At 39.4% G+C, this 24,620-nt stretch overlaps 2 protein-coding genes across 2 annotated transcripts in view; one reads left to right on the top strand and one right to left on the bottom strand.

Moving 5' to 3' along the window:
* The window catches only part of OSBPL10 (oxysterol binding protein like 10), a 112,916-nt gene extending 105,002 nt beyond the window's left edge, over positions 1–7,914 (top strand). Inside the window, exons 9-12 of the mRNA XM_069007381.1 lie at positions 764–950; positions 2,333–2,515; positions 4,297–4,450; positions 5,168–7,914. Of these exons, the coding sequence (XP_068863482.1) occupies positions 764–950; positions 2,333–2,515; positions 4,297–4,450; positions 5,168–5,212 (569 nt within the window). The 3' untranslated portion in view covers positions 5,213–7,914. The remainder of the gene's footprint in view (positions 1–763; positions 951–2,332; positions 2,516–4,296; positions 4,451–5,167) is intronic.
* A 2,128-nt stretch (positions 7,915–10,042) lies between these two features.
* Positions 10,043–24,620, bottom strand: part of STT3B (STT3 oligosaccharyltransferase complex catalytic subunit B) — a 51,202-nt gene continuing 36,624 nt past the window's right edge. The window contains exons 8-16 of the mRNA XM_069007379.1: positions 23,087–23,135; positions 21,278–21,432; positions 19,415–19,626; positions 19,137–19,324; positions 18,446–18,617; positions 15,951–16,124; positions 14,860–14,973; positions 13,661–13,873; positions 10,043–11,684 (exon numbers count right to left, since the gene is read on the bottom strand). Of these exons, the coding sequence (XP_068863480.1) occupies positions 11,604–11,684; positions 13,661–13,873; positions 14,860–14,973; positions 15,951–16,124; positions 18,446–18,617; positions 19,137–19,324; positions 19,415–19,626; positions 21,278–21,432; positions 23,087–23,135 (1,358 nt within the window). The 3' untranslated portion in view covers positions 10,043–11,603. The remainder of the gene's footprint in view (positions 11,685–13,660; positions 13,874–14,859; positions 14,974–15,950; positions 16,125–18,445; positions 18,618–19,136; positions 19,325–19,414; positions 19,627–21,277; positions 21,433–23,086; positions 23,136–24,620) is intronic.

Below are 24,620 nucleotides of genomic sequence, written 5' to 3'. Positions count from 1 at the left end.
AAAAACTGCTGCTGTTGTGTGTTGTTTTTAGTTACAGTCTCATACTGCTGAGGGTGGAGGAACCTTTACAGAATGAGATGGAATTATCAGTAATTTTTGCTGCCTGGTAGAGACATTGGACTCAGTGGTAGTAGAGCAGTGGCCCTGCTGGGCCCCTCTTTGATGATGCAAGGTTTTTTCAGAGCCTGTGTGAGAAACCAGGCATTTGGAAATTAAGGAGCAAATTTAATGGGAGATTTCTAGATGCTGTGTTTCCTAGTTGTACCCATGGAGACTCAGAGCCTTTCACTCCTACCAACTAAGGCATCAAGAGGAAATTAGTGGAGGATGTGGCTGTTTCTAACTGAGTGGAGAAGTGAAGAGTCCTTTGGCCATGCCCATATTTTTTCTGGAGGGAGATTATGATACGACACTGAGGGAGCATCTGAATTTTCAGTATGGGTTTTTGCATGGGCATTTTATGTTTTTCCACCTTTTAACAGTAATACAAAGTAAGGAATCCAGTCAGATTTTCTGAAAAGTTGTTTGGTACCATGCAGGAGCCCAGGTTACACAGTCAAATTGGGTACTTTTGAAAATGCTTGTTGGAAGAAACTTGTTCCAGAGAGCAGAGTTTCTTTCTTAGCAGACAGTGCCCTCCTTCAAGGAGAGCTGCACATTGTGCTCTCCGTGGATGTGCATTTTGATGGTGGTAATTGGTCAGTGACCATCAGATCTTATCAGTGAACCTTTTATTACCTCACTTTCACCTCTTCCTGTGTAGGTGTTCTTCACTTGCTGGAACATGAGGAAGAGTATGTCTTCACCCTGCCCAGTGCCTATGCTCGCTCAATCCTTACCATCCCGTGGGTGGAGCTTGGAGGGAAAGTCAACATCAATTGTGCCAGAACAGGCTATTCTGCCACAGTCACGTTCCACACCAAGCCCTTCTATGGAGGGAAGGTCCACAGGTATGGGAATTACTGTCTTAATCTCTTTTACCTGCTGCTGGATTTCAGGGAAAGGACTCTTGGGCATCTGTTTAGTTCTTCTGTTGCAGTATTCTATAGACAGATAGCTGAAGTTCTTTTCCTATTAGTGCTGGAGATGACTTAAAGCTTTAGGGCAGTTTATTGTAGCAATACATATTATGTTGTTTAACTAAATTGGATGTATTTCTCTCATTAAAATAAAATGAGTGTATCTCTCCAGCCTTTGTTGCTTGTAGAAGTTGCTGTTAAGTGCAGGATCAGAAAAATGCATGTGGGAAAGGCAATATTTCTGCTATACCAGCTGCTGCTTCTGTGTGAGTCTTGTAGATGAACTGGTGTTCCAGGTGGAGCTCCCGAAAAGAGGAGAGAAGCAAAAGTGTCCCTGCCCATAGCGGTAGCTCCCTACTGGGAACTCCCAACTCTGCACTGAAATTCCAGATGGTGGGAATGTTATTTACCTTCTTTGGTTCCCCTTCACCAAGTGCGCAAAGAGGTGCTGTGCAAGACAGCCTCCTGTCTTGCTTCCATGATCAAGTTGATGTCCCAGTCATTAACATCAGACCCCTTTCTTGTTCAGAGGAGACTGTGTTTTTGCATGGTTACCTCTGTTTTCAGATGGTGTAACTATTCTTCCCATTTCAATGTTGTGTTCAGGCACATGTCCACATGGGGCTGTTTTGACAGGGTTTTTCTCTAAAAGTTGTGGATTAAAAATTGGCGCCATCAGGCTGAGTGAAAATTTGGGGAAGTTGTGCTATATTACTTTAGTAATTAAAAAGCTTAATTGAGTTTACAGATTACTTTCTAAAGCACACTTGTGCATGCTCATAGATACACACAAAACTTCTCTCTGCATTTTGGTTTTCCAGTCCTACCTGCCTGTTTTGCTCACTCAGTTCTTTGACTGCTGAGGTGGCTTTAGTCATTGCCTCTCAGCAGCTGAGAAGTGAACTTGCAGAGCTAAAGAAGAAAACAAAGATAGCCCGAGTCTTTGACATGGGTCTCTGACAGCATTATGTTCAGGTGTGAAAGTGTCATGTATTGAAAATGTCACATGAATGTCAGGGATTGTTTTTCAGGCTGCTGAGGTCACCATTTGGCTCTGGGTTGGAGTATCAGAGTTTTAAGTTGGCTTACTGCTGTACTTCACTAGAATGTCATCCCAAAGCTATTGCTGTGTTAGAAGAGCTTTCCTGGGATGAGTCTGTATTTTTTGGAGACAGCATCACTACTTTGCTTGAATAATTGATTTGTAGAGGTAGAAAGCTGCTTGTACCCTTAGCAAGGTAGTGCTTTCGTGTACTGATAATAAATGGTACCAGTTATTTCTGTGGTCTTTTTTTCCTTGCCCCTTGAATCAGGGTTACAGCCGAAGTGAAGCACAATCCAACGAACACCATTGTGTGCAAGGCACAGGGAGAATGGAATGGGACCCTGGAATTCACTTACAGCAACGGAGACACCAAAGTGATTGACACCACCAAACTGCCTGTTATCAGGAAAAAGATCAGGCCCATAGCAAACCAAGGGCCACTGGAGTCGAGGTAAGGGCACAGGCTTTGCAGTACTCTCCTTCTGAACCTTGGGTGGTAACAGAGCATGGAAGCCAACTGCAGTTCTCAGTGCTGTGGTTCAAAAATGCCTCACTTCCTACAGCACAGAAATCTGGGCACATAGAGCTGTGTATTGGTTCCTTGGAGTATAAATTACACTGTAGTGACGAGTACATAAATTTTGTAGATAGGGAAAATGCCTGTTTGTGTTCTAATGAGCGTCTGGAAAATGGTAGTGTTTTCACCTGCTTTTTGGAGTGATTGCAACATGGTAGGCAAATGAGTCAATTTGTTGCAAGTAATTCAAACTGGCATATATATATATATATAATATGTTGCCTATAATTTAAACAGGTATTTCATGTTTTATATATTTTAGAATATATATTTGTATAAAAGTATGTAAAATGTGAGGCACTGGGAGATATAAAGACACACATACAGGTAGTTTTGAGGTTCTCAGCACCTACATCATTTGCCTAACTGACTACGTAAATTAGAAAAAAACCCATTCTGTATTCACTGTCAATAACTGTTGATGCTTATCTTCAGAAAAATCAATACTTTAATTGAATTTAGGAACATTTTATTGGAGGACTTAAAAATATGAGTTAAAGTACATTTTATTATCTGTAAATGTCTTTTTATTTTACAAGGGTGTCTTGAGTCATTGTGCAGGGTCAGATACAATTTGTCTGCTTTCTAGACTGCTTGCTTATCCACAAACTCATTTTTCTTGTGTATTGTGGAACATAAGGATTGTAGTAAATAAGAAAACTAGTAGCTCTTCAGTGTATTTATTGTATTTTTTAGATACTAGTGAGCAAATTGCATCCATCCAGTGCCTCTGCAGGATCTGCAGTTTATCAGATTGTAAACACAAAGTCATTTAAATACCCCTGGACATACGTGAAAGCTGTGGTTGATTTCAGACAGAGAGCACTTTGGATTAGATATTAGGAAGAAATTCTTTACTGTGAGGGTGGGGAGGCACTGGAACAGGGTGCCCAGAAGCTGTGGATGCCTTGTCCCTGGCAGTGTTCAAGGCTGCGTTGGATGGGGCTCTGAGCAACCTGGGTTAGTGGGAGGTGTTCCTACCCATGGCAGGGAGGATCTTTAAGGTCTCTTCCAACCCAAACCATTCTATGAGGATTTTTCTCAGTGCTTTTCTGGGCAAAGTTTCTGCTAGGCTGATGTAAGGCATTGCATCTGAGTGTGGTCAGCTGTGTGAGAAACATATTTAGCTCTGTAGTGGTAATTATTGTAACTGGGAATACAGAACACACACCTAGAGGGGCTCCCACGAATCAGTTCATCTGTTAGTGACCTCATTGGACCAGTCAGAGTCCCAGTTCAATGCACTCTTGGGTTTTGGCTGACACTCCCTTTAATTCAAAAATTTAACTGCAAAAAAATGCAGAATTAAACGCCTGTCATTTGGGGAGTGGGGGAACATCAGTAAGGAATGTGAACTGGAAATGGTAAAAATAAATCCACCTGCTTTGAGAAGAAAACTCAGGTGGTGAAGAGTTAGAAACACAAACAGAGTCTGCTGAGAAAATTGCATGGCAAATACTGGGAGCTGAGTGAACTGAAAATTTGGTCTACAAACTTGATGAATATCCTAGGAGAGTGATAATTCCCAAGCTGTGGGACTTGGAAAACCAGCATGGATAGCATGGCCTCAGCCTGCTGCTCACCAGAGTGGTGTCCAGCAGCACTGGGCTGTGGCAAAGCTGTTCTCACTCTCTCTTGTGCTTCTCCCTGGCCAGGCACCTGTGGCAGCACGTCACCAACTCTCTGAAGGAGGGGAACATCGATGCTGCCACGGAGCACAAGCACCGCCTGGAAGAGAGACAGCGAGCAGAGGAGAGGCAGCGCACGGCACTCACAACTCCCTGGAAACCCAAATACTTTGCCAAAGAGGTACTCGGAGTCTCTTGGTTTAGAGACCCTTTCAGCAAGTTCCTGCACAGGGGATGAGTGAATGTCTGTGGATTTTGTCGTGGGCCACTGTTGTTATGTACCACTGATTGCTTAAATTCTTTTTGACAGAGTCTGGCTCTCGAATGAGAGCAGTGGATTTTTCCATGTCTATGTTGTTCACTTTCCTTCAGTTAGATTGATTTTGATCTGGATTTTTGGTATCTAATGTTAGGCACATAAAGCGTTGTGTTTTTCTGTAAAATCCAGCCCTTTTCAAATGCTGCATTCTCACATCCCCTATTAATCTTAGCATACTAAAATGAGCACAATCTAGGGAGATTTGTCCAATGTAAAGTAAGCATTGTCATCCTAAACACAGTCTTGAGTTTCATCTGTGTGAAAGGAAACAGATTTTACCAAGTTCATCTTTGCCCTTTCTTGGAGGAAAGGTGGAGGGGAAATGAGACTGATGAAGGGAATTGTTATGTTAGCCAGTGTTCAGCTATTTAAACCAGCATCATTTGCATCTTCCCTCTGCTTCTCTTCCCCCTTGTAATTTTTCCCCTCCCACTCACATTACTTGTCAATTCATTAAACACAGAATTTTCAGGTGACAGGGATGCCTTCTTGCTTGGTCTTATTTTAGCTTTTGTGTGGACATACACAGATCCGATATTTATAAATCTTGTTTGTAACCTCTGCTTAATTTTCTTGCAGGGCGATGGTTGGCTGTATGTGAATCCTCTCTGGAAGACCCATTGACAGGAGAGAGCAGTTGCCTCGTAACTTTACCTGAAAGGCATTAAAATGATAACAGTACGTAACTTCAGGATGTCCTTGGATAGGTCCTGATCCCAGAAGATCCCCACGTGAAGCTATGTACTGTGAATGATGCATCTCAGAATAACCACGAGCTCGAGTTTATTCAGGAGCCGTTTTGTGTGTGCAGAGCCACAGACACAGGCACAAGTCCCTAAGTACACACGGTGTGCATGTGTTCTGTGTGTTATTTACACTCCATGTAAACAGTACCAACACCAATAGCAACTCAAAGACCTTTTCCTTAAAGTGTTAGGGCACAGAGCTCCGGCTGGACTTGGCCGGGGTTCCCTGAGTTGTGTGCTTGCAGGATCAGGCCCTATGCTAGTATTTAAGAAAATACTTTTTTATTAGTACTGGTTAAGGTTTTTCTATTTTTCACTTTTGCCAAAAATGTTTTGCACTTAAAACGTGACGCGTCTCTTAATGGCAGTCGTTCTGTCTGAACAGTCACCGAGTAACTCACTTTGACGTAAGAATGATCCACTAGCTGTGCTCGCTCCGGGTTGCTGAGTTCAGGGCATGTTTCCTGTCACTGATGAGTGTGATTTCCTGCCACCCTGTAAGAAGTAGCAATACCTTCTCCAGAACATTGTTCTTCACACTAACCTCTTGTGTCCTTGCTGCTTTGTCTGTTCATGCTCCAGCTGTTCAGTCGGTCTCTGGTCACCACCCCTGAGCCAGCTGCTCTGGTAACTTTGATCTTGCTGTGTAATGTTCTCTGGCTGCTGTCATGCCAACACTTCTGGCTTACATATTCCACTAAATGGGATTGCTTCCGATAAAACTTTTGGATGAGCAGAGATGATGTAACTAGCCTTCCCAGATGTATGATTTTCTGATGTAAAAGTAACGATTTAGTAAATTATTCCACTGAAACAATAACTTTTTGAATGAAACAAATTAAATGGGATACAATTTGTTTTGTAGCATAAAAACAAAAAAATTTAAAAATCCTGTAGCTTGATCTTGCTTTGTAAGGTACCCACTGTGATACTGGCAGAGTGGATTCTAGAAGTGTGTTAAGGCTTTGTTGCTTTTTAGTTTATATTTGCTGAAAGTGAAGATGTTTTTGAGAGAGGTGGCAGCAAAAAGCACATGTAAAGTGTGCTCAGTGCTTCTTTCCACAGTGCCCCGTAAAGAAACCACTGCATTTCTAACACACAGTAGCATGGATGCCTGTCTGTAGAGCTGAGTAATTTTGTGCCTTTTGTCTGCTTTGTTAATACACTGACTTATGCTTTATAGATACTACATGAAGATATCTAGGTCAAAGCACTGCTCACATCTGTCCTTGTGCGTCCTGCATTTTGTTTTTTTGGTAGATGCTAAAATCTCTTGAGCAGCTTGGAAGGCTGAGCAGAGGAGGTGTGTGCACAAGGAAACATTCCATTAGTTGTTCCTTTGGATTTGAATTTCAGATCTCTATTTAATGAAGGTGTGGCTACTTTTTCATCCTAAATGCTATTTAGTCTTCTTGTCTTCTTTTTTTGCACATTAGAAAGATTCATGTTCTAAATGATTTAAATCCTATTTTTTAAAAAAAGTGGATTGTATGAGCTTGGTTTTGTAACTGACACTTTTTTTTAAGAGGAAAAAAAAAATCTTATTTTTTAGGAATAGTTGATGTAATAGTTTTCTGTAACAAAACCAAAATGATGCTGTTGTAGTAATCACTGAACTGCTACCAAGTATCATCAGAAACACATGTACTTTATCATCTGCAAGAATTCACTTTATAACGGACCCACTCTTGTTCTAGAGGTTAGTCTGATAAGTAGCTAAAAGTATTCCCTACAGTTTGTAGTATCATCACAAAGAACAATCGAAAAAGCTGACTTAAACACATGGAACGTCCTCCCAGAACTCTTTCACACACCAAAGAACAAGACACTCACTAAATAGCCATTGCAAACCTCTGTGTGTCAGGCATGCAGGCCTGGGCCCCTGAAGGAGTAGATCTCTTTCAGCTGGGATGGTGTGACTGTCGAGGCTACAGAGATGCTGTAGCTGTTCTTTTAAGGAGAAATTTGAATAATTTTCTGCTTGTAATTTATTGAAGATTTCTCTGTCTGCATGGTTGGTTGTTTCTGCATGCCGAGGACATTCCACTTGTGCTCTGATCAATGTTTAGTTCTGTTCTGATGCTATGAAGAATCCCCTGATGCCATTACCACTGCTTCTTTCCTGAAGTAACTTTGGAGACACAAACGTAAAAGTCCTTTCAGAAAAGATCCCATCAGTGAGATTCCAGAACAAGATTCACAAGTGTCATTTTATTTTTCTGATAGTATGTGTTCAGTATATTTTACAGGACTGAAAAGTAAATATTCATAAGCCTTATTCTGTAGGTCATTCCAATAGCTGTCTTGGAATTGCAAGTAAATACTTTCCTTTTCAAGTAGCCGATGTACACTGAATTGTAATGTAAAAACTTCCATGTACTTCACTTTTTTTTTTTTTTGGTGCACACCTGTAGAAAGCCTATGCAACCTTTTTCTTTCTTAAATTAGAAATGCTCAGAAAGAAAATTTATACCTTTATCATTTAAAAGATGCTCTGGCAGTCTCTTCTGATTTGCCTTCCTTTCATAATTTGTGAATTTAAAATGAGAATGCTCATGAATAAAAGATTTGTTTCATTTAGTAGTGGGATGCCCTTTCTCTTTCCATGGAAGCCTTAGTTCAGTGGTGTCAGTCCCTGACTGTCCAGGAGCTGTGTACAACACCTGGGCACCTCTGAGCTGCCTGCATGGGTCCCATGGAAGTGATTTGCCAGCTGAAGCCAGGTTTGTTGTGGGGCTTTTCTGCCCTGCTTATTCTCCCAGACACTCTGGAGGTAAGTTTTTTGTTTAAATTGGACAGCTCTACCGAGGGAAAATGGGGCTGGGCAGCAACAGAACTTTAGGAAAGGCTGGAGAACATTTGCCTCATTTTGGCAAGTAAAAAGGAAATAGGTAAAGGTGTCCCCTTTGCTTCTGAAAATCCCATTTCATTTAATCTTTATGACTAACAGAGATTCTTGATTTAATACCTTTTAAAACGCAGCTCTGCATTATTGCAGCATTTGGACACTTGCATGAGGAGGAAAAATGTTCATAGAGGAAGAGATCGTGGTCAGCATTTTTCAAGTGTTAGATAATGCCCTTCTGGTTTTCTTTAAACATTCATCCACAGTGTTGGAAACAATCTTGCTGGAACACTTTGTTTTTATGCACAACGGAAAACAACACTGCCTGTAAATAGGGCAGGAAACACTACCCAGTCCTGTTCCTTGCCTCCCGTGGCATTGCTTCAAGGCCACATCTTGGAGCAGTTTATACACTTGGGTTAAAGATCTGAGGGAGTTTTAGTCACAGCCAGGTATGATTTCAGTTTTTACTCATGGTAAGACTGGTATGTACCAAGGGCTTTGTCAAAACATTCAGCTGCTTTTTCAAGAGTAAATCTATCAAGATATGTAATTAATGACTTTTCTCGCTGTTATGAAATTACTTCTGCAAGTCAAAATATTTCTTCTGGGATTACCAACAGCACTGCCTGCCTCACTGCTCCCACCAGCAGTGATTAAGATACAGAACCTATGCAGTACTGACTTCTAGACACTTGCAGCTTTAGTTCCTTAGCAACTGCTGACCTAAGCCTAGCTCATGAGTTTTTTTTTTTGTTTTGTTTGCTTGCTGTGGTTTTGCTTTTTGTTTTATTGGTGGTAGTGGTGTTGTTTTTTTTTTTTTTTTCTGTTTTGTGGCTATTATGCTTCAAAATTTGGCACAGTAGAACAACAAAAAGATGGCTGGAATGAAGGGAAGAAGCTAGTCTGGGAGGTATGTTTGATGAAGATGGAAGATGCTGGTAGAAGCGCTGTTCAGGTCTTCCAAAGAAGAGGTAGGAGTTAGATTAGCTGTGTGATTTTAGGATCCAGGTGTGCAGGTTTCTGAGGAACCAAGGAAGGTGAGACAATGCCAGTTCTTCTTTGTAATGTTGCTTTTTCTAAGTAGATGCCTCAGTGACTCCAACTTTTATTTCATTTTAACTGGAGAACATTTTAACTGGCAGAGTCCTTGAAGTCATGTTAGATTTAAGAAAAAAAATAAAGCTCAGGTAAGTAGTAGGCAGCTTTAGGCACAGGGTGGCTGGGATCCCTGCAGTTGGCTTATTTTTATTTCACATGCCTCAGATTCAGTTATTTCTGCTGTTAAAGAGAACGCTGTCACCTAAGGCTGAAAACAGTCTGTCCAACTGCAAAGGTACCTACAGAGGGGAAGGCAGTCTTGTATTTCCTTTTTGAAAACAAAGCTGAGGTACTGTCAAGCACAGACTGACTGGCAGCATCTGTCCTGCTGCCTTTCAGGTGTTCTTCCAAGTGTTAGATCCCTTATTTCTTACCAGTGGTCAGGATGCAGATTGGCTTGGAAGCAGCAAGACACTAGAAATCATGCATCACATAATCAATCAGCCCTTCTGCTGGTGGGTGAGCAGCTGTAGCAGCTTGAGGAGCTCCAGATGCTGGAAGGAGTTGCTGCAACATGTGTGGTTGGGAAGGAAGGTTGCTCTTCCCTGGAAATATGACAGCCACCTTCATTTAATCACAGCAGAGGCCCTAGAGTTGGCTTAGTTTAAGCTGGAGGGATGTTAAGAAGATGCTGTGGCTTCATTACAGCAGCTTGGTGAAGTCAGGAGATTTGCATTACAGAATTCTATGTCTTGTAATTTATGACTAGGGCTCCAAGCAAGATGTTATCGAGTTAATCACAAGAAAACTGACACAACAGCCTTAACACAAAACTTGAATTAACTTTATTTTCCCCTACAGTTGACAACTGGTCTGCATTGAGCTTTAAAGCAACAAAATAAAATGAAATCTCCAAACGACAGGGGCCAGAAATCCAGATTTAATTACCTTTGTGAAAATGCTGCAGCTGTAGTATTGGTCTGTATAAACCACTGGAGTCAAAAATGAGTTCATAAATCAAAAAAATATTCTACACCTTGGGAAAGAAGTCAGCAGTAACATTCTCACAGAACACTGTAAATTTACATTTTCTTCATGAAAGGTACATACTATTCTGCATTTACATCAAGTTATTGATGCAAGTTTTGTTTCTATAAAAAGTTACAACCTGTGGCAGGAAAACAAACTGCAAAAAAACCCTTCCATTGTAATTAAAGAAAAATTTCAAGTTTGTATAAAGTTTCCTTATAGCTGGAAAGTGAACACGTTCAATCTCCATTTATATTTTAGTGCATTTAATCTGACAGTTTTCACCACTTAAAAAAAACCAAACCAAAACCAGTATAAAAGACAGACAAAGCAAATAGCACTAGAGCAGGAATTTCTTCAATTGATTTAAGCACTCTAAATAAAAATGCAGAGAAACAGATTTCCACAAAAACTTCCACCCTTGCCGGAAAGGCAGTGAGGGGTGAAGAGGTTTGCAAATCTTCTACCTCTGATAGCCACAGAAAAGGGGTTTTGTATACCTGTCAACCTTCTTTTCCCCGATAACCAGGCTATACTTGTTTTACCAATGTAAACATTCACCTAAAATAGTTTAATTTCTGTTCTGAAGCACCATGGTGCTCAGTTGTATGTTATAGCATTCATTACTGTCGTTTCAGATCTTTCAGGAGGTTACAAATTTAGCCCTTGTATCTACGGTGTGCAAGATTTGCCTTGTCTACCTTGTGAAATGACAGTGTAAGGCAGCAATACTGCAATCCTATGTAGAACAAAAGCAGCTTGTCCAATTAATCTGTCCTGTCACCTCTTGTGAAAACTGCAGCTTTGCTTCTTACACTCCAGCTCAAAACCAGCCTGCAGCAGGAGTAAAAGGACATTGAAAGAAACCATTGAAAAATAATCATGGGAGTAAGTTGTTTTGAAAGTTGAATTTGAGAGAGCTCTGCCACCTCTTTCTCGTTGAAAAAGTGTCATTTTCAGATGTCACCATTCCAGTTTTCATACTGCTGCTATTCAGCTGAACAGTGTTCTCCAAAACAGATTGACAAGTATGCATGTGCCAAGGACCAAATTACAGGGTTCTTTGGTAAAGTCAGTCCAAATTCTCAACAGATTTGAAGGATAATATGTACCAATAAAAAAAATGCTGCTAGACTTGGATAGCAGCTCTGTCTTGCTTCACATTACAAATCTAAAACAGCTGTTCTCAATAAGCCAATATTTTTAATCAGACATTGCCTGAAAATTTTGTACAATAATCTGGACCAATGATGGTTCTGTACCCTCATGTTGCTGTGAAACATGATTTGAGCTAAAGGCAAAGACTGGTTATCTCAAGGACAACTGCTTCGTATTAGCAATCAGAACAGTGTGTTTAAACTGTCTTCCTGTTGGGTCTCTTGCCTTTCTTTAAAATTAGTTTATTCTTAATGTAGCCACGCTTCCTTTTGGAGGTCTAAAAAGAAAAACAGAATAACAGGTATTAGTTAATGATTTAGTCTTGACCGCGGTTTAATGATGTGCATTTCAGTGCCTGAGCTTTAGACTGATTTTAAAGAGCTTAAATGCTAAACCCTCAACTAGGCATTATCCAGTTATTATTTTTTATATTGGGATTGTTAATTCCTGCCCAGCACTTTCTTTTGCACAAGATGTGCTTTTGTAAGCCCTGTCTACCAGAGCTGGAGAATTCTTTTCAAAGCACTTGCTGAAGCAGAATTAATAATTAACCAACATGATAAAACTCTAATATGCCCAAAGAGCACAACTGTTGTGTTAGTTTTGTTTGGAAATACCTTCTTGCATCTTTTGCACTATTTGATTCTCTTAAAAGTTAGGTAGAAATATTTGCTCAAAGCAGCATTTTTCAAAAGAAAAAAACCTGAATAATCCCATTTTAGTCTTCTAAACTCTGCTGTTGGTCTGTAGGCTGCTTAGTTAGCACTTCCTGCACATTCCTTTATCAGCATGTTTTAGATTTTCTTTAAGGTAGTAATGGGGGGAGAACTTTAATGTTGGTCATAGGTAAAATTAACTTCAAATTACCATACATAGTTTGTGGCAGGTAGAATTGTACATTCAACACAACTGCCAGGAGGCAGCTCCCACCCTTGCTGCACTTTGCTGTGCTTAGCAGCAGGCTCTATTCTTATTTCTAAAAATTGTATTTAATCAACATAATACCAACAACATTGAGATAGATACAAACTAATATGTAATACTCAGACACACTGTATCTCTGAGCTTGAGCAATGTCATTCCTAACATGATAGCAGATGGACTGAATTTATAGTAAGGAAGCAACTGCTGAAAAACTGTGGCTGCTAAGGAGCCCTCGGAATGTATTTAAGAAATCCTAGCTTGGACATTTGCCCCATGCTCTCCACTGGTTCTCTCATTTCTTAATGGGAAGTAGAGCCTGTTTGTACTGCAACAGTTGGTGGGGGGTCAGAAACTGCATCAACTTCTATGGTCTTTAAACAGAGAATATACACATCCAAGGCTTAGAGTGGGCTCAGTGCATCTATCATGGATAAATACAGCCTTGCTTGTCACTTAAGATCAAAATTTGCAGTGTTAATTGTATGATAGGCACAATAAAGCTTATAATTTCCTTTCAAGATATGTCTAGCTTCAGTGGCAACTACCAAATGCCTTATTTTATGTACTTCCATCAAATAACAGAAATAAGCATCTTTACATTTAGCATTCTCTACTTGCAGAGAACGTTCTATACTTGTATTTCCATGACACAGTGTAAGTCTACTGCCTATTCTAATTTAGTTTGTTAGACAGGATTCTGGAGTTCCTTTTGCAACATCTATTTGAATATATAGAAAACAGATGTTGTGAAAGAGAGGGCTGCTAAGAGTCTCCCCAGCTCCCCTGGGAACACACCTTTCTTAATAGGCTGAAGGAGGGCAGCACAACAAACACTTTTAGAACCGTGAAGATGACTTCAGGCAGTAAGCAGACAGACACTAAAGTTCCATCAACAAAAGTTTCATATTTAATTTATTTCATACAAAATTGCCATTTTTAAACTTCTAGGCATCACTACTTTCAAACAAAGTCAGAAAGCAACTTCCACATTTACTTAGTGAGCCATAGTTACTGAAACATGAATTGATGTACTTTAGCTATTATACTTCCAGTTACATGAAGACTTAAGAGTTGTAACAGCCAGTGACACACTCTATGTCCAGTTAAGATTCTGCCTAAAAAAAAATCTAGCCTTGTGTCTTCACATGCTTTTAAGTTAAGCTGACAGTAAATTAACAATTATTACCAGCAGGCAGGTCTGATATTGGACACTAACATGAACAGTATCCATAACATTCTGGCTAGTGGAAATATATAATTCACCAGCTATGTGATTCACTGTTAAAAATGAACTCCTGACCCCCTTCAGTTACTTCACTGGGAACCCACCTTCTTTGACAAATACTTCTGTTTCGGTACAATGTTGGTTACTCTAGGTTTATGATCCAATGTCTCTCTGTTGTCTAGTTGTTTGACCTTGTATATTCTAACAAGCCAGTGCTCTGAGGTAAAGGCTTCCTCCAGATGTTTAAATTTAATGTCTTTGTTGCCTATCTCCGCATTGCGTGTACGGTCAAATCCTGGTGGTGTCCGAAAATCCAGCTATAAAAATTAAAGTTGCATGTTAGTTTGAGACAAAAATCCAGAACACCAATCACTGCAAACTGTGGAACTTCATGCTACAAGGCAGTAGAGGCAAAGTCAAAGGGCAACATTTCTCTTGCATTGGTTACTACTACACAGAAAAAACTTTGAGATCCTAAGGGACAAATTAATTTTTACTCCGACGGGTGTCGCAGGAGACAGTACTTAATGTCTCAGCAGAGCTATCTTGTCTGCATTCAGAAACAACTCAAAGAACAGTCTGAGGTGCAGCAGCCTGCAGTGGCTTTTCAGCAGAGCTGCTCCCTTGTGCTCTTGTCTGTACTGCAATAATTTGCACTTCCATGGTTTTCCATACAATCCAGAAGTAGTTCACAATTATCAGTTAAATTTGGCCCTGCTGTGTTACAAGTAAGATCCACTGAAAAAAGGATTCTTGTGCTAATACAAAAGGATGGGCCCCTGGTGGCGGCAACAAAGGAAGAAAAGGAAAGGAAAAAAGCAAACAGGTTTAGCTCCATCCATGTGCTTGATGCTCCCAAAGGAGAGTGACAACTGCTGCCCTTACTATACAATGCAGTGTTGTTTTATACACTGACGTGACTTGGATGGAAATCATGTAGTTTCTGACAGACATTCAACAGTCAATAGTTCCACTTGTGTGTTGCTATTACAACAAACAAATCTAAAGCTCTCCACAATGTCACAGTTAATGCTTTAGTGAGCACACAGCACAGTGCAATAAAGATACTCATCGGGGCAATGTGAAGGACACCAAAAAATGAAGTACAAGTGTAGGTTAACAGCAGAAATGCTTTATGCTAAAGGTTATAAATAGCAGACCATGACTGGATGTGTTTTAACTTGTAAAGCTCATTCTTACTGCAGATTCTGCTACTACACGCAATGCTTAATCTGACAGATAGAAAATACATCAAAATAACGTTTTCTCACATTTAAGATTCAGAAGAAGTTGTAGCACTAACCTGCATCTCTCCAAATCTGTAATAGGACATTTTATACATGAGGCAGTTCAGCAAAGTTGGAGAACCTGCCTTGTCTACCCGGAATTCTCCCTGAGGGGTAAAGTAATCACTTTCCTTTAAAAAGAAAAGAAGATACAAAGAGTCAATGCAAACTAAAATCTTACTTAAGGGAATTTCTCATTCCCTTCTCCTCCAAAAGACCCATAAGAATCGAAACTGGCTTTCACAGTTTAAAAGCTGATTTAAGGAAAGCTTAAAATGAAAAAGATGGTGCTCATTAAAGGTGAAATAGTTGCAAACTACCTGCTTCTAACCCAGACCCCAATGGATCAGTTTTCCTAAATCTGTACTATTGTGCTGCTACAAGTTTTGTCATGTCACTGGAAGTGGTTCTGGAAAAGTCATCCTGAACTGTAAAAGTTAGTTGGGCATCTATTCTTCAGAAGGGTGACAAGCACTATATTGTTAATATACGAGATCTGCAGGGTCACTATTAAACTTCATATGTTCTCTGTGTTTAAACAAAAAAATTTTGCCATTTTCATCTCAAGCACAACATGAAAGTATGCACACAGGCTACTCCTTTAAGCCTGTGCTCAATATCTAGGAGTTTTTGTTAGGCTTAAGAAAATATTACTACAGACTTCTGCAATCTCAGAGGTGTTTGAACATCTTAAACTCTACATGAATCAATATTAACACTTTCACTTGTCTCCTACTATTACACAGTTTGAAGAAATTTGTAATGCTGACTATTTAAAAAGTCTGAACACTTCCACTTTTTCAAGCACGTGATGATGCACAGAGAGACACGCACATAAGAATTATTAAAAAAATCCTGTACTTTTGGTATCATGCAAACACATGAGAAGCTTGAGGTTACTGACCTTTCAGAATGAAAAACATTGAAAGAGACTGGGCTACAGGCCACAGCACTCCTAATGTTCTAGAAAAACAACCCCAGCACATTTTTCAAATAAAACAGCAATAAGCAGTGGAGATTTCCCTCCACTGTAGTGACCACTACTTGACAAGCGATAACATAAATAAAAGGGTTTTAGAAAAAATTAAGAAGTAGAGGCTCCACTTACCCGTATATCTTTGGGATGTTCCCCCTCTGCTATTCTCACCATCCACAAGAACTTATTAATATCATCACCAGAGTAGCCAATCACACCACCAAAAATAATCAAAACATAATCCACATCCAGGCTTCTCATGATCTCGTATGCTGCTGACTCATTTGATGACATTGCCTTTCCCACCTGTGTCATTGCAAAAATATCTTAAATATCTGCATAGCTGCCTATTGAACAGCTCCACAGATCAATACAGCCAGACCAAAGCCCTGGAATCCTATGACGTGCTCTAGGATAGCCCTGCTTGAGCAGGGAGGTTGGACCAGTTGACTCACTGTGTTCTCTTCCAGCCTGCGGTTCTGTGAGTCTCTAATATCTGCTTACCAACAAAAGCCAACATTTTCATTCTACTTAAAGAAAACCCATTGTGAATATTTAGAAACTCAAAACCTCAACCTAAACTGAAATATTTTCTCCTCTGTAAGAGGAGTGCTGCCTGTTGAAAGGAGTGTTTTGAGAATGAAATGTAGCAACAAGAGTTTTCCTTTTGTAGCACCTCCATAGTTTTCAAGTCATAACTGTATTACCAAAAACTTAAGTGTTGCAGAAAATACCTAATTACAAATTACTTTCAAAGCTTTATACACAGCCTAAAGTGTAAAAATTATTTGAAAGGTGATTTCTTTTTCTTGAGCTCTGTCCTTCATTAATGAAGCAGCCATTGTGCATTGCACTAAGTAGCACACAGGCACCCTTAACACTGAATTCAAGGTAAATCAACATAGAGAAAATGTCAAAATAAAGCTTTTTAGAGCTGTATCCAGCACCTCTTCTACCCTAGTCACTTCAAACACTTAAAGAATTCAGTCAGCAACTGGCATTCAGTTCAGCAGTTTTGTTTTTGAAGCTCTTGTAGTTCAGGCATAGAAACATATTGCTGTAGTCTAAGGCAGTAACTACAATATACATAATATTGCATCTGAATTGGTAACATTCAGCTAAGAATGTAATTACAGAGCACTAAGCTTAGGCAGAGCAAGCTGTCAAAAAGACCAAGAACCTCAGCTTCTTGGACATTATCCCAAATAATATGAGGTTATTTGCCAGATTTCCATCTCTGTGCAGGAGGAAATCATCTGGACACATATCCAGGGCACACCTCGTTTAAAGCACAAGTGCAGGTACTGGCCACAACACACATTTATTGCTTGGGTCCCCCTTTACGGAGTCTTCATTCCAAAACGGAACTTGACAATGCAGCAGTCGTACTCGAGAGAATTCTTTATTGAAAGCCATCATTGCCAGTTGCTGCAATGTGTGTGGTTACTGTGCTTATGCAACACAGATGACTTCCAGAGTCTCTATTCACATGATGCACCTTGTCCTGCAAGAAGCTGTGAGTTTGGATGCAGCATCTGCACTTCTACCTCTTGCAGGAGAGGGATGCACACAGAGCTGTCAGAGCTGAGTGTCCATTACAACACACCAATGCTGTCAGGTCAACACCCAAATCAGAAGTGCCTCAGAGTACATGGCAATGCTTGTTGACTGCCATTAGCTTACCATCAGTACAATTTCCCAACCTTACTTTCAGCTGAATGCGAGTTTCCTTCCTCTGTAAAAAGTGCAGACGTAATCCCCCCTTCCCCCAATACACATTGTTTTGGGACTCTGCTCAAAGCACAGCTTTGTTCATTTGTTGGCTTTGTACACAGCTTTTTGGTTGATCTAGTACAACAGCTGTACTCACTACTGACACAAGACAGAAAGAACATAAGAAACTATCCTAATTTCTTGAGCCCTTCCCCCATTCTGCCCTTGTAGCAAAACACTCTGGGAAGAAATGTGATTGATGATAAACACAAGTTGCCCAAGGTGGTACGCTGTAACCACAGGCAATGCTAACACCTTGCCTTAAGCACACGCATAAAGCTTAAACTTACTCTTCAGAAGTGAAAGAAATTGAATGTCTTGTCTAACTGCAAATTTGAGATGACAGAATTGCATTAAGTCTGCTACACTTCCACAGCTAGTCAGAAATAATAACTTTCTGCGATTTCCCAGATGTCTGAAAATTTGTCAATTCACATGGTCAGTTTTCACATGCTATTCAAAAATCCACTCAGCAGTGACACTGCTGAACTGCAAGGATCCTTATTTTGATAGGCCAGTAAAGCAGTGGTACTAGCTGTTACAGCACTAATCCCAAGGGAACGGTTAGTCTTAGGTTTTGTCTATCCTCCCTCAAAGAAAAGAAGAGAAACTGAAGTGGAAGTGAAGTTTTGGAAGCCCGAAGTAAACAAAATGAAAACTGCAAAGCAAAATCGACCCCCATGCTTGAGTTTTAACAAATAAAAAAAAGTATGTTCCTTCATGTTTGTGTTTCTTACTCTATGCAATTTCTCCTTAACATCAATCACCCCGTCTAAGAGACCTCTGCAATTTCATGCTGGACTGCAATGTAAACATTTTGGTGTTTCTGCTCCATAGAGAATGGCCACCCTTACCAAGGCGATGTGGCTGTTGTTCCAAGTGTTGTTATCAACCAGGGTTGTCCGGTTGGCCATTCCTGCTATCTGATAACCATAATCCCACCAGGACATCACTCTGGCGTGCTCATCTGTGTTCTGTCTGAGCCAGTAATAGGCTTCTCTGAAGTCATCCAGGATATTCCGAGTGCTGGAAAACAGTTCCTTTTATTTGCATCAGTACAAATACTACCAACAAATTAACTGCACCATGATAACCCACTACAGCCTGGGTTCACAAATAAGGGTTTTGTTATGAGTTCAGCTCCCTTTGAGGGATTTCGTCACCAGCAGTCGTAAGTGTGAACCCTCCGACAGCTGAAATGTCCAGAAGCTGAACTGCTTTTGAAGACATGACTGCTTTTGAAGATGTGATAAATGCATTTCCAGTCAAATATATATTCTTAAACAAGTTTTCCCAGTTGACTCCAAAGCTTTTTTTAAATCATCATCCTTATTGGCTTTGGGTAGGATTATTTTTATATACTTCATTAAATATTTCAGAAAATGTTATCTTTTTGAAAATTAGAGTATGAATGATTTTTTTATTCAGGTCACAATTCCTTTATATAATAAGGAGTGATTTAAAGAAGGCAAAGCAAATTGCTAATGCAATGACAGTAAAAAGGCTTTTGCCCTTTAATCACTTCAGACTGTAGACCTTACTTACCCATCATGGTTATAGGAGGCGAGAACCACACTGGGGCTGGAGTATGCATTGCTGGTTACCCAGGTACAGTGAACAGCAAACATCATCAACAACATCAGCATCAGCATAGTCACAATGTTTTTGATATTGGGACCCAGCCCTTCTTCTGTTTTTTCCTGCTCAGATACATGCTTCCTCACTTTGCCTGCCTAAACAAACACAGATGTATCTGTTATGGCAACTTCTATCATCCTTGACAATGGAACCCAAGTTTTCTAACTCTTGCTTCCTCCCCTCACCTTATCGTACAGGTTGCCAGGGTTCCTTTTGTCATCCTCATCACTGCTGTCCTCTATTGGTGGATTTTCCCTCTTCATATCATCACCCAAGTAACGCTCAAAGACATTGGAGAAAGCAATTGCTGACAGCATACAGACCACTGGAGTCAAAGTGAGCATCAGGCGAACCATCACTCCAGCAAAGTAAACAGCACTGATTGCATACAGAGCAACTGCAAGGAAACACATCTCATGGTGACACTGAGAAAATAATACTCACTCTGACTGCACACGTACATGCTCTCCATAAAACTACTTCTGGAAGTGGGTTGAGCATCTGTGTGTATAAAGACTTGAGTGTGTGTCTTGCATTTCATTGCTTTTTAATTTACAGACATATGGCTGAATTAAAGTTTATCCCTTTGAAGCCTAAAACCCTTCCTGATTCATCTTGACAGCTTTTAACAATAACACAACCCCATTTTCAATATTCATTAACAATGTGTCAGAAGATACATTATTAGTGATATTTAATATTACACACCAAAAATACTACTGGAATAATAGGTAACTTAATTTGATTTAAAAAGTCAAACAGTTCTACACTAAACAAGTTATTAGAACTGCAAAAGGAAGTGTTACAATTTCATGGAAATGTTAAATTTTGATTTAAGTTAGAGGTGTCTGTGGACAAATTGGGGGCTTGTCTACATTACAATTCTATACAGATGAATAACATGCTATTGTGAGCCCTATTCTGGAGGAAGTTTTCCTGAACAGTATTACCGCCACTCTGTCTTCCACAAAACACAAACCAAGATTTTCAGAATACTATGGAACATTGAAAACACATTCCTTGGAAAGAAAAGAAAACCCCAAATGATCCTGTATACACTGATTGGGAACATCTAATAGATGTTTCCTTGTGGTGGATTCCTTGTCTGCTACATTTTAACAATAGCCTCTTGTGAAAGATTTGCTACAGAAATTGTCAAGGGATACTGATTTATCAGATTACATCATGTAAATATTTTCTATGTTGTGGTGAGGCAGTATCCATCCTCCCTCATAGGTCTCTTTATGCTGTGTTAAATGGAAGGTGCAGCAGTAGTAGGAGGCTGAAATCAAGTTACCCACCACTGGTCTTGACAAACATTCATTGTAAGGCACATAGCACAGAGTACCTCAGAGTAAACATTCCTACTGCCCACACACCTCTTAGGTAGCCTAAGAGGCAGCTATATTAGCCTGGAGCCTTCTGTCCCTGTAAAAGTCCAAGACCTGAGTGATCTTCACTCCTCCATATGGGTTACAACTCCTTACAAGCCTCATTCAAACTCAGAAGATGGTTTTCACAGTACAGCTTTGTACAAAAAAAAAAGTTGTTGTCACTGACATAGGGAGACTCCACACTTCCATTTTGGCTGGTGCCTTATCTAGCACTTGTTCCAGAGCAAGTGATTCTGTTCACTAAAATAGCAGAAAACCTGGAAAGCAAAGACATTTTGAATTATCTGTGATGGGATGAGAGCCAGACGCCTAGAGTGGGACCTTGCCTTTGCACTGAGCTGTTCTCCCGGCTGACCTGTAGTGGAACCGTACCATGTCAGAACATGAAACTCCAGCTGCAGAACTGAACACAGCAAAGGACTGGATCCCACCTCCTGGGACTACACTCCATCACCATTTCCCCAACCTCTGCATTTTTATAAACTGTTTTAAATACTGCTGAGTGCAGGCAACTCTTAATAACCATCTTTAAACACATCACTTTTAAACCATTTTTTAGAACATGCCATGTATCAGCTTTGAGCAAAGAAAACCAAAGTAGAATAAAGTTGAAGGCAAAATTTTTCAAAATTATTTTAAAATATTTTCTCTTACCAAAGACTCTTTCATCATTGATGTTTTTGATACAGAACCACAGCCCTGCTGGGAAAGTACACACGAGAATATGCAGATCAAAAAAGAAGGAAACCCATGTTGTAGGCTGATGCTCAGACACAGAGGCAATGATCGGGATGTGAATTTTCGCATACCTTTTTTAAAAAAAATTCAGTTCAAATTATTTTGAAAAGATAAAATTATTAAAACTTGTAAACATTAGGAATTCTGAAATTCATTTCAAAGGAAGCATTTCAATTTTAAGTGGCAAGTGCTCTAATCAGAAAAAATCTGATGAAACTGTTATACCAAAAAAGTCCCCAGGCCTTACTGTATCTACAAAGCATTTGGTGTATAGTTATTCAAAACAACAATATACAGGATTATTTCCATACTAATTAAGACAAGGAAAACTACAGATGTTTTATTTGTTTATGGCTAAATATGAAGCCAAAGTCACCAAAATGAAAATACACAGCTATGGAAGCACCTTTACTACATTTTTGAAGAGAATCATCAATGTCAGTAAATGTCCTAAATTTTCAACATGTATTTCAAAAACTCTACACAGAATACCTTCATTTAATTAGTAAAGAAAGTTACAGTATTAAATACCAGATCAGTTACTGATGCACCCACATTCTTTCAGATGCTGAAAAAAATCAGGCCTTGTCTACACTTGGAAACACATGTAATCTAAACAACATGTCAAACACTCAGTGCAGGCAAGGACAAAAGTGTGCTCTCTATTACAGACGAGAATACATATGGACCTAATCTAGGGTGCTACCATGATTGAATGGTGAGGTATCAAACATATGTCCTTTTCTCCACTGAGATCTAGTTCTCATTGAAAACTGTGTCTTTTAACACAATATGTTTTTCTAATGTAGACAAGCCCTCAAAAGTTTAATGCTTTGTATATACGTGTGTGTGTGTATGTGTGTGTGTGTGTATATATATATACACATATATATATATATATGTATATATATATATATATATATATATATATATATATGGACAGGCAAAGAACAACATCTATATATTCCTCAAGTAAATCTGAGGCTTCTTTACTGACATCTGTTCTGCTACATTTATTACAGAGCTGGGCCAGAATCCTCTATGAGCTGGGTTTTGGAGCCTGAAAAAGCCTGAACTGCACAAAGTTTGAAGTTCTTCTATCCTTGCTCTTAATCTTAAAAAAAAAAAATCTACCAACTGAATTTCATCTTAAAATATTTATCTGAGAAAAATACTTCCCATTTTATTCCTATTCTCTAGGCTAATTAAAGAATCCAACATTGTATTTTTAAAGGTTAACTAAAACAAAAGATTAACAAGATTTTTACCTGTGAAAACACACATTAGTAAAACAGAATCTTCAGAGTAGACATCCACATACACAAAACAGATGTTTGAATGTAATATAAAGGCAACATGCAAGATCATATGTGCAACATTTCGTAATTTTGTGCAATGTTGCACAGTGACAATACTCTATGGCTCTTGGTAATTTTTAAATGTGTACTCAAGTGTCGGCACAGCTTTCAGTTGTTTTATGTTGACATACGCATACAGAAAAAAACATATCATTACATATTCAAAGACTTGCAAAGAAGCAAGACATTTCATAGACCAGTTAGTGAAATGGTTGTGAAGATCATGAAACAGCAACTACAAATACTTTCTTCAGATAACTGATTCTCCTTGACTGAAATACTAAATGGATTTGGGGATGAGGAGGGTAAGTGGTTCTTAGTTTTCAGTAAAATGCTACCAATATCTAAATCTTATATCCTTACTTACCCAGTGTCCCACAATGAATAAAATCTGCCACTCCATGGAGCAATATAACCTGAAAAGAGAAGGGGGAAGAAAAACCTTTTTGCTGCCTAAGTTTTTAAATGCAATAATTTTTCTACTCCCTCCAGTTATAACACAAACCCAGAGAAATTTTCATTGAACTTGTAATATATTTGAACCATACCTACTGCATTAGGCAGGCTATAAAATCTACCAACCATGAAGCAAGCTAGTTTAAAACACACTTACAGGATCACATTGTACTTGTTAAGTACAATCTGAGTATCAAGACATGCACACTTCCAAAAGTCAAAGCAATACAATATTAAATATTTCTCAAAGAATATGACAGATAGCAAACTATATTCTGTGAAGGAGTATGAGAAAAAGAAAACATAATTGATAAGAAGGTATTTCATTTTTCTGAAATGTCAGAGCAGGAAACTGGGAACACTCTATAGCCAAAACACAAACACTAAATGAAACTATGGTTTCCTTTTATTTCTCTCCTGGTGAATCTACACGTGGCATGGAATATAAAAGCTGCTATTAGACATGCTGATAAGCTTTACAAACTATTTTATAAAACAAGGCTTTTAGGTAACTTGAATATGATAAGATGAAAAGAAACAGCGTAGTTATTAGATGAAAGATAAAATTATTACTAAAAGTTATTAGATGATTCTTAAATTTTTATTTCCACTTTCCTTGCAAGTGTTTCAGCTCCTCCTAAAGACAGATACAGACAAGGTGAAGTAAGAGAAGGTTAAATCCTTTTATTATTACCCAAGTTTTTTTGCATGACTCAGTAAGTCTTCCATCTATCTTACATGCAAAATTAGTATAATCTGACTGAAGGGTTTAGTTTAGTGTCTAATTTAGACATTTAAATATTGTGGTTAATGTTCTAGTATGAGACATATTTTTCCCTTCAGTCCTCAGATGAAAAGCTTGCTCCCAATCCACTGCACGCACATGGAGAAGGAGGTGTCAGCACACAGGGAACTACTGGTTATGATCTTCTCTGGATGTAGACACCATTCACCTGAGGGTGCTGGAAGAGTTGGCTAACATGAGAGCTACCCACCATCGTCACCTGGGTGATAAGGGTGCCTGATGCCTGGGAATTGGCTACTGCTGCACCTCTAGGCAAGGCAGGAAGTTATACGCAGGAAGCTGCAGGCCAGTAACCTGAGCTGCTGAAAAGACCACGGAGCACAGCCTCCTGAAATATATCGATAAATGTTTTTCTGAACCATTTTCCTCATTTCTCATTTATTGCTGCAGGAGAATGGACACGACAAATGGTCCATTATTTGACTGGTTGAAAACTGGCTGTCCTGACAAGCTCAAGGTAGTACACAGTGGATCAGGGTCCAACTGGTGGCTCATAAAAAGTAAAAATATCCCAGAGGCCAAAAGGAACTGTGCTACATTGAAAAGAGTGGCTGACATCCCCTGCGGCAGGCAGGACTTCAGTCCAAAATCTGAACCCCATTCTTCCAGATGCTGCACCTGCGATACAAGGTCCAGATGT

Source organism: Aphelocoma coerulescens, chromosome 2 (genome assembly GCF_041296385.1).
Source record: "Aphelocoma coerulescens isolate FSJ_1873_10779 chromosome 2, UR_Acoe_1.0, whole genome shotgun sequence".
Classification (NCBI taxonomy): Eukaryota; Metazoa; Chordata; class Aves; order Passeriformes; family Corvidae; genus Aphelocoma; species Aphelocoma coerulescens.
The sequence above is the reverse complement of the archived record's forward strand: the minus strand, read 5'-3'. Positions and strand labels throughout refer to the sequence as shown.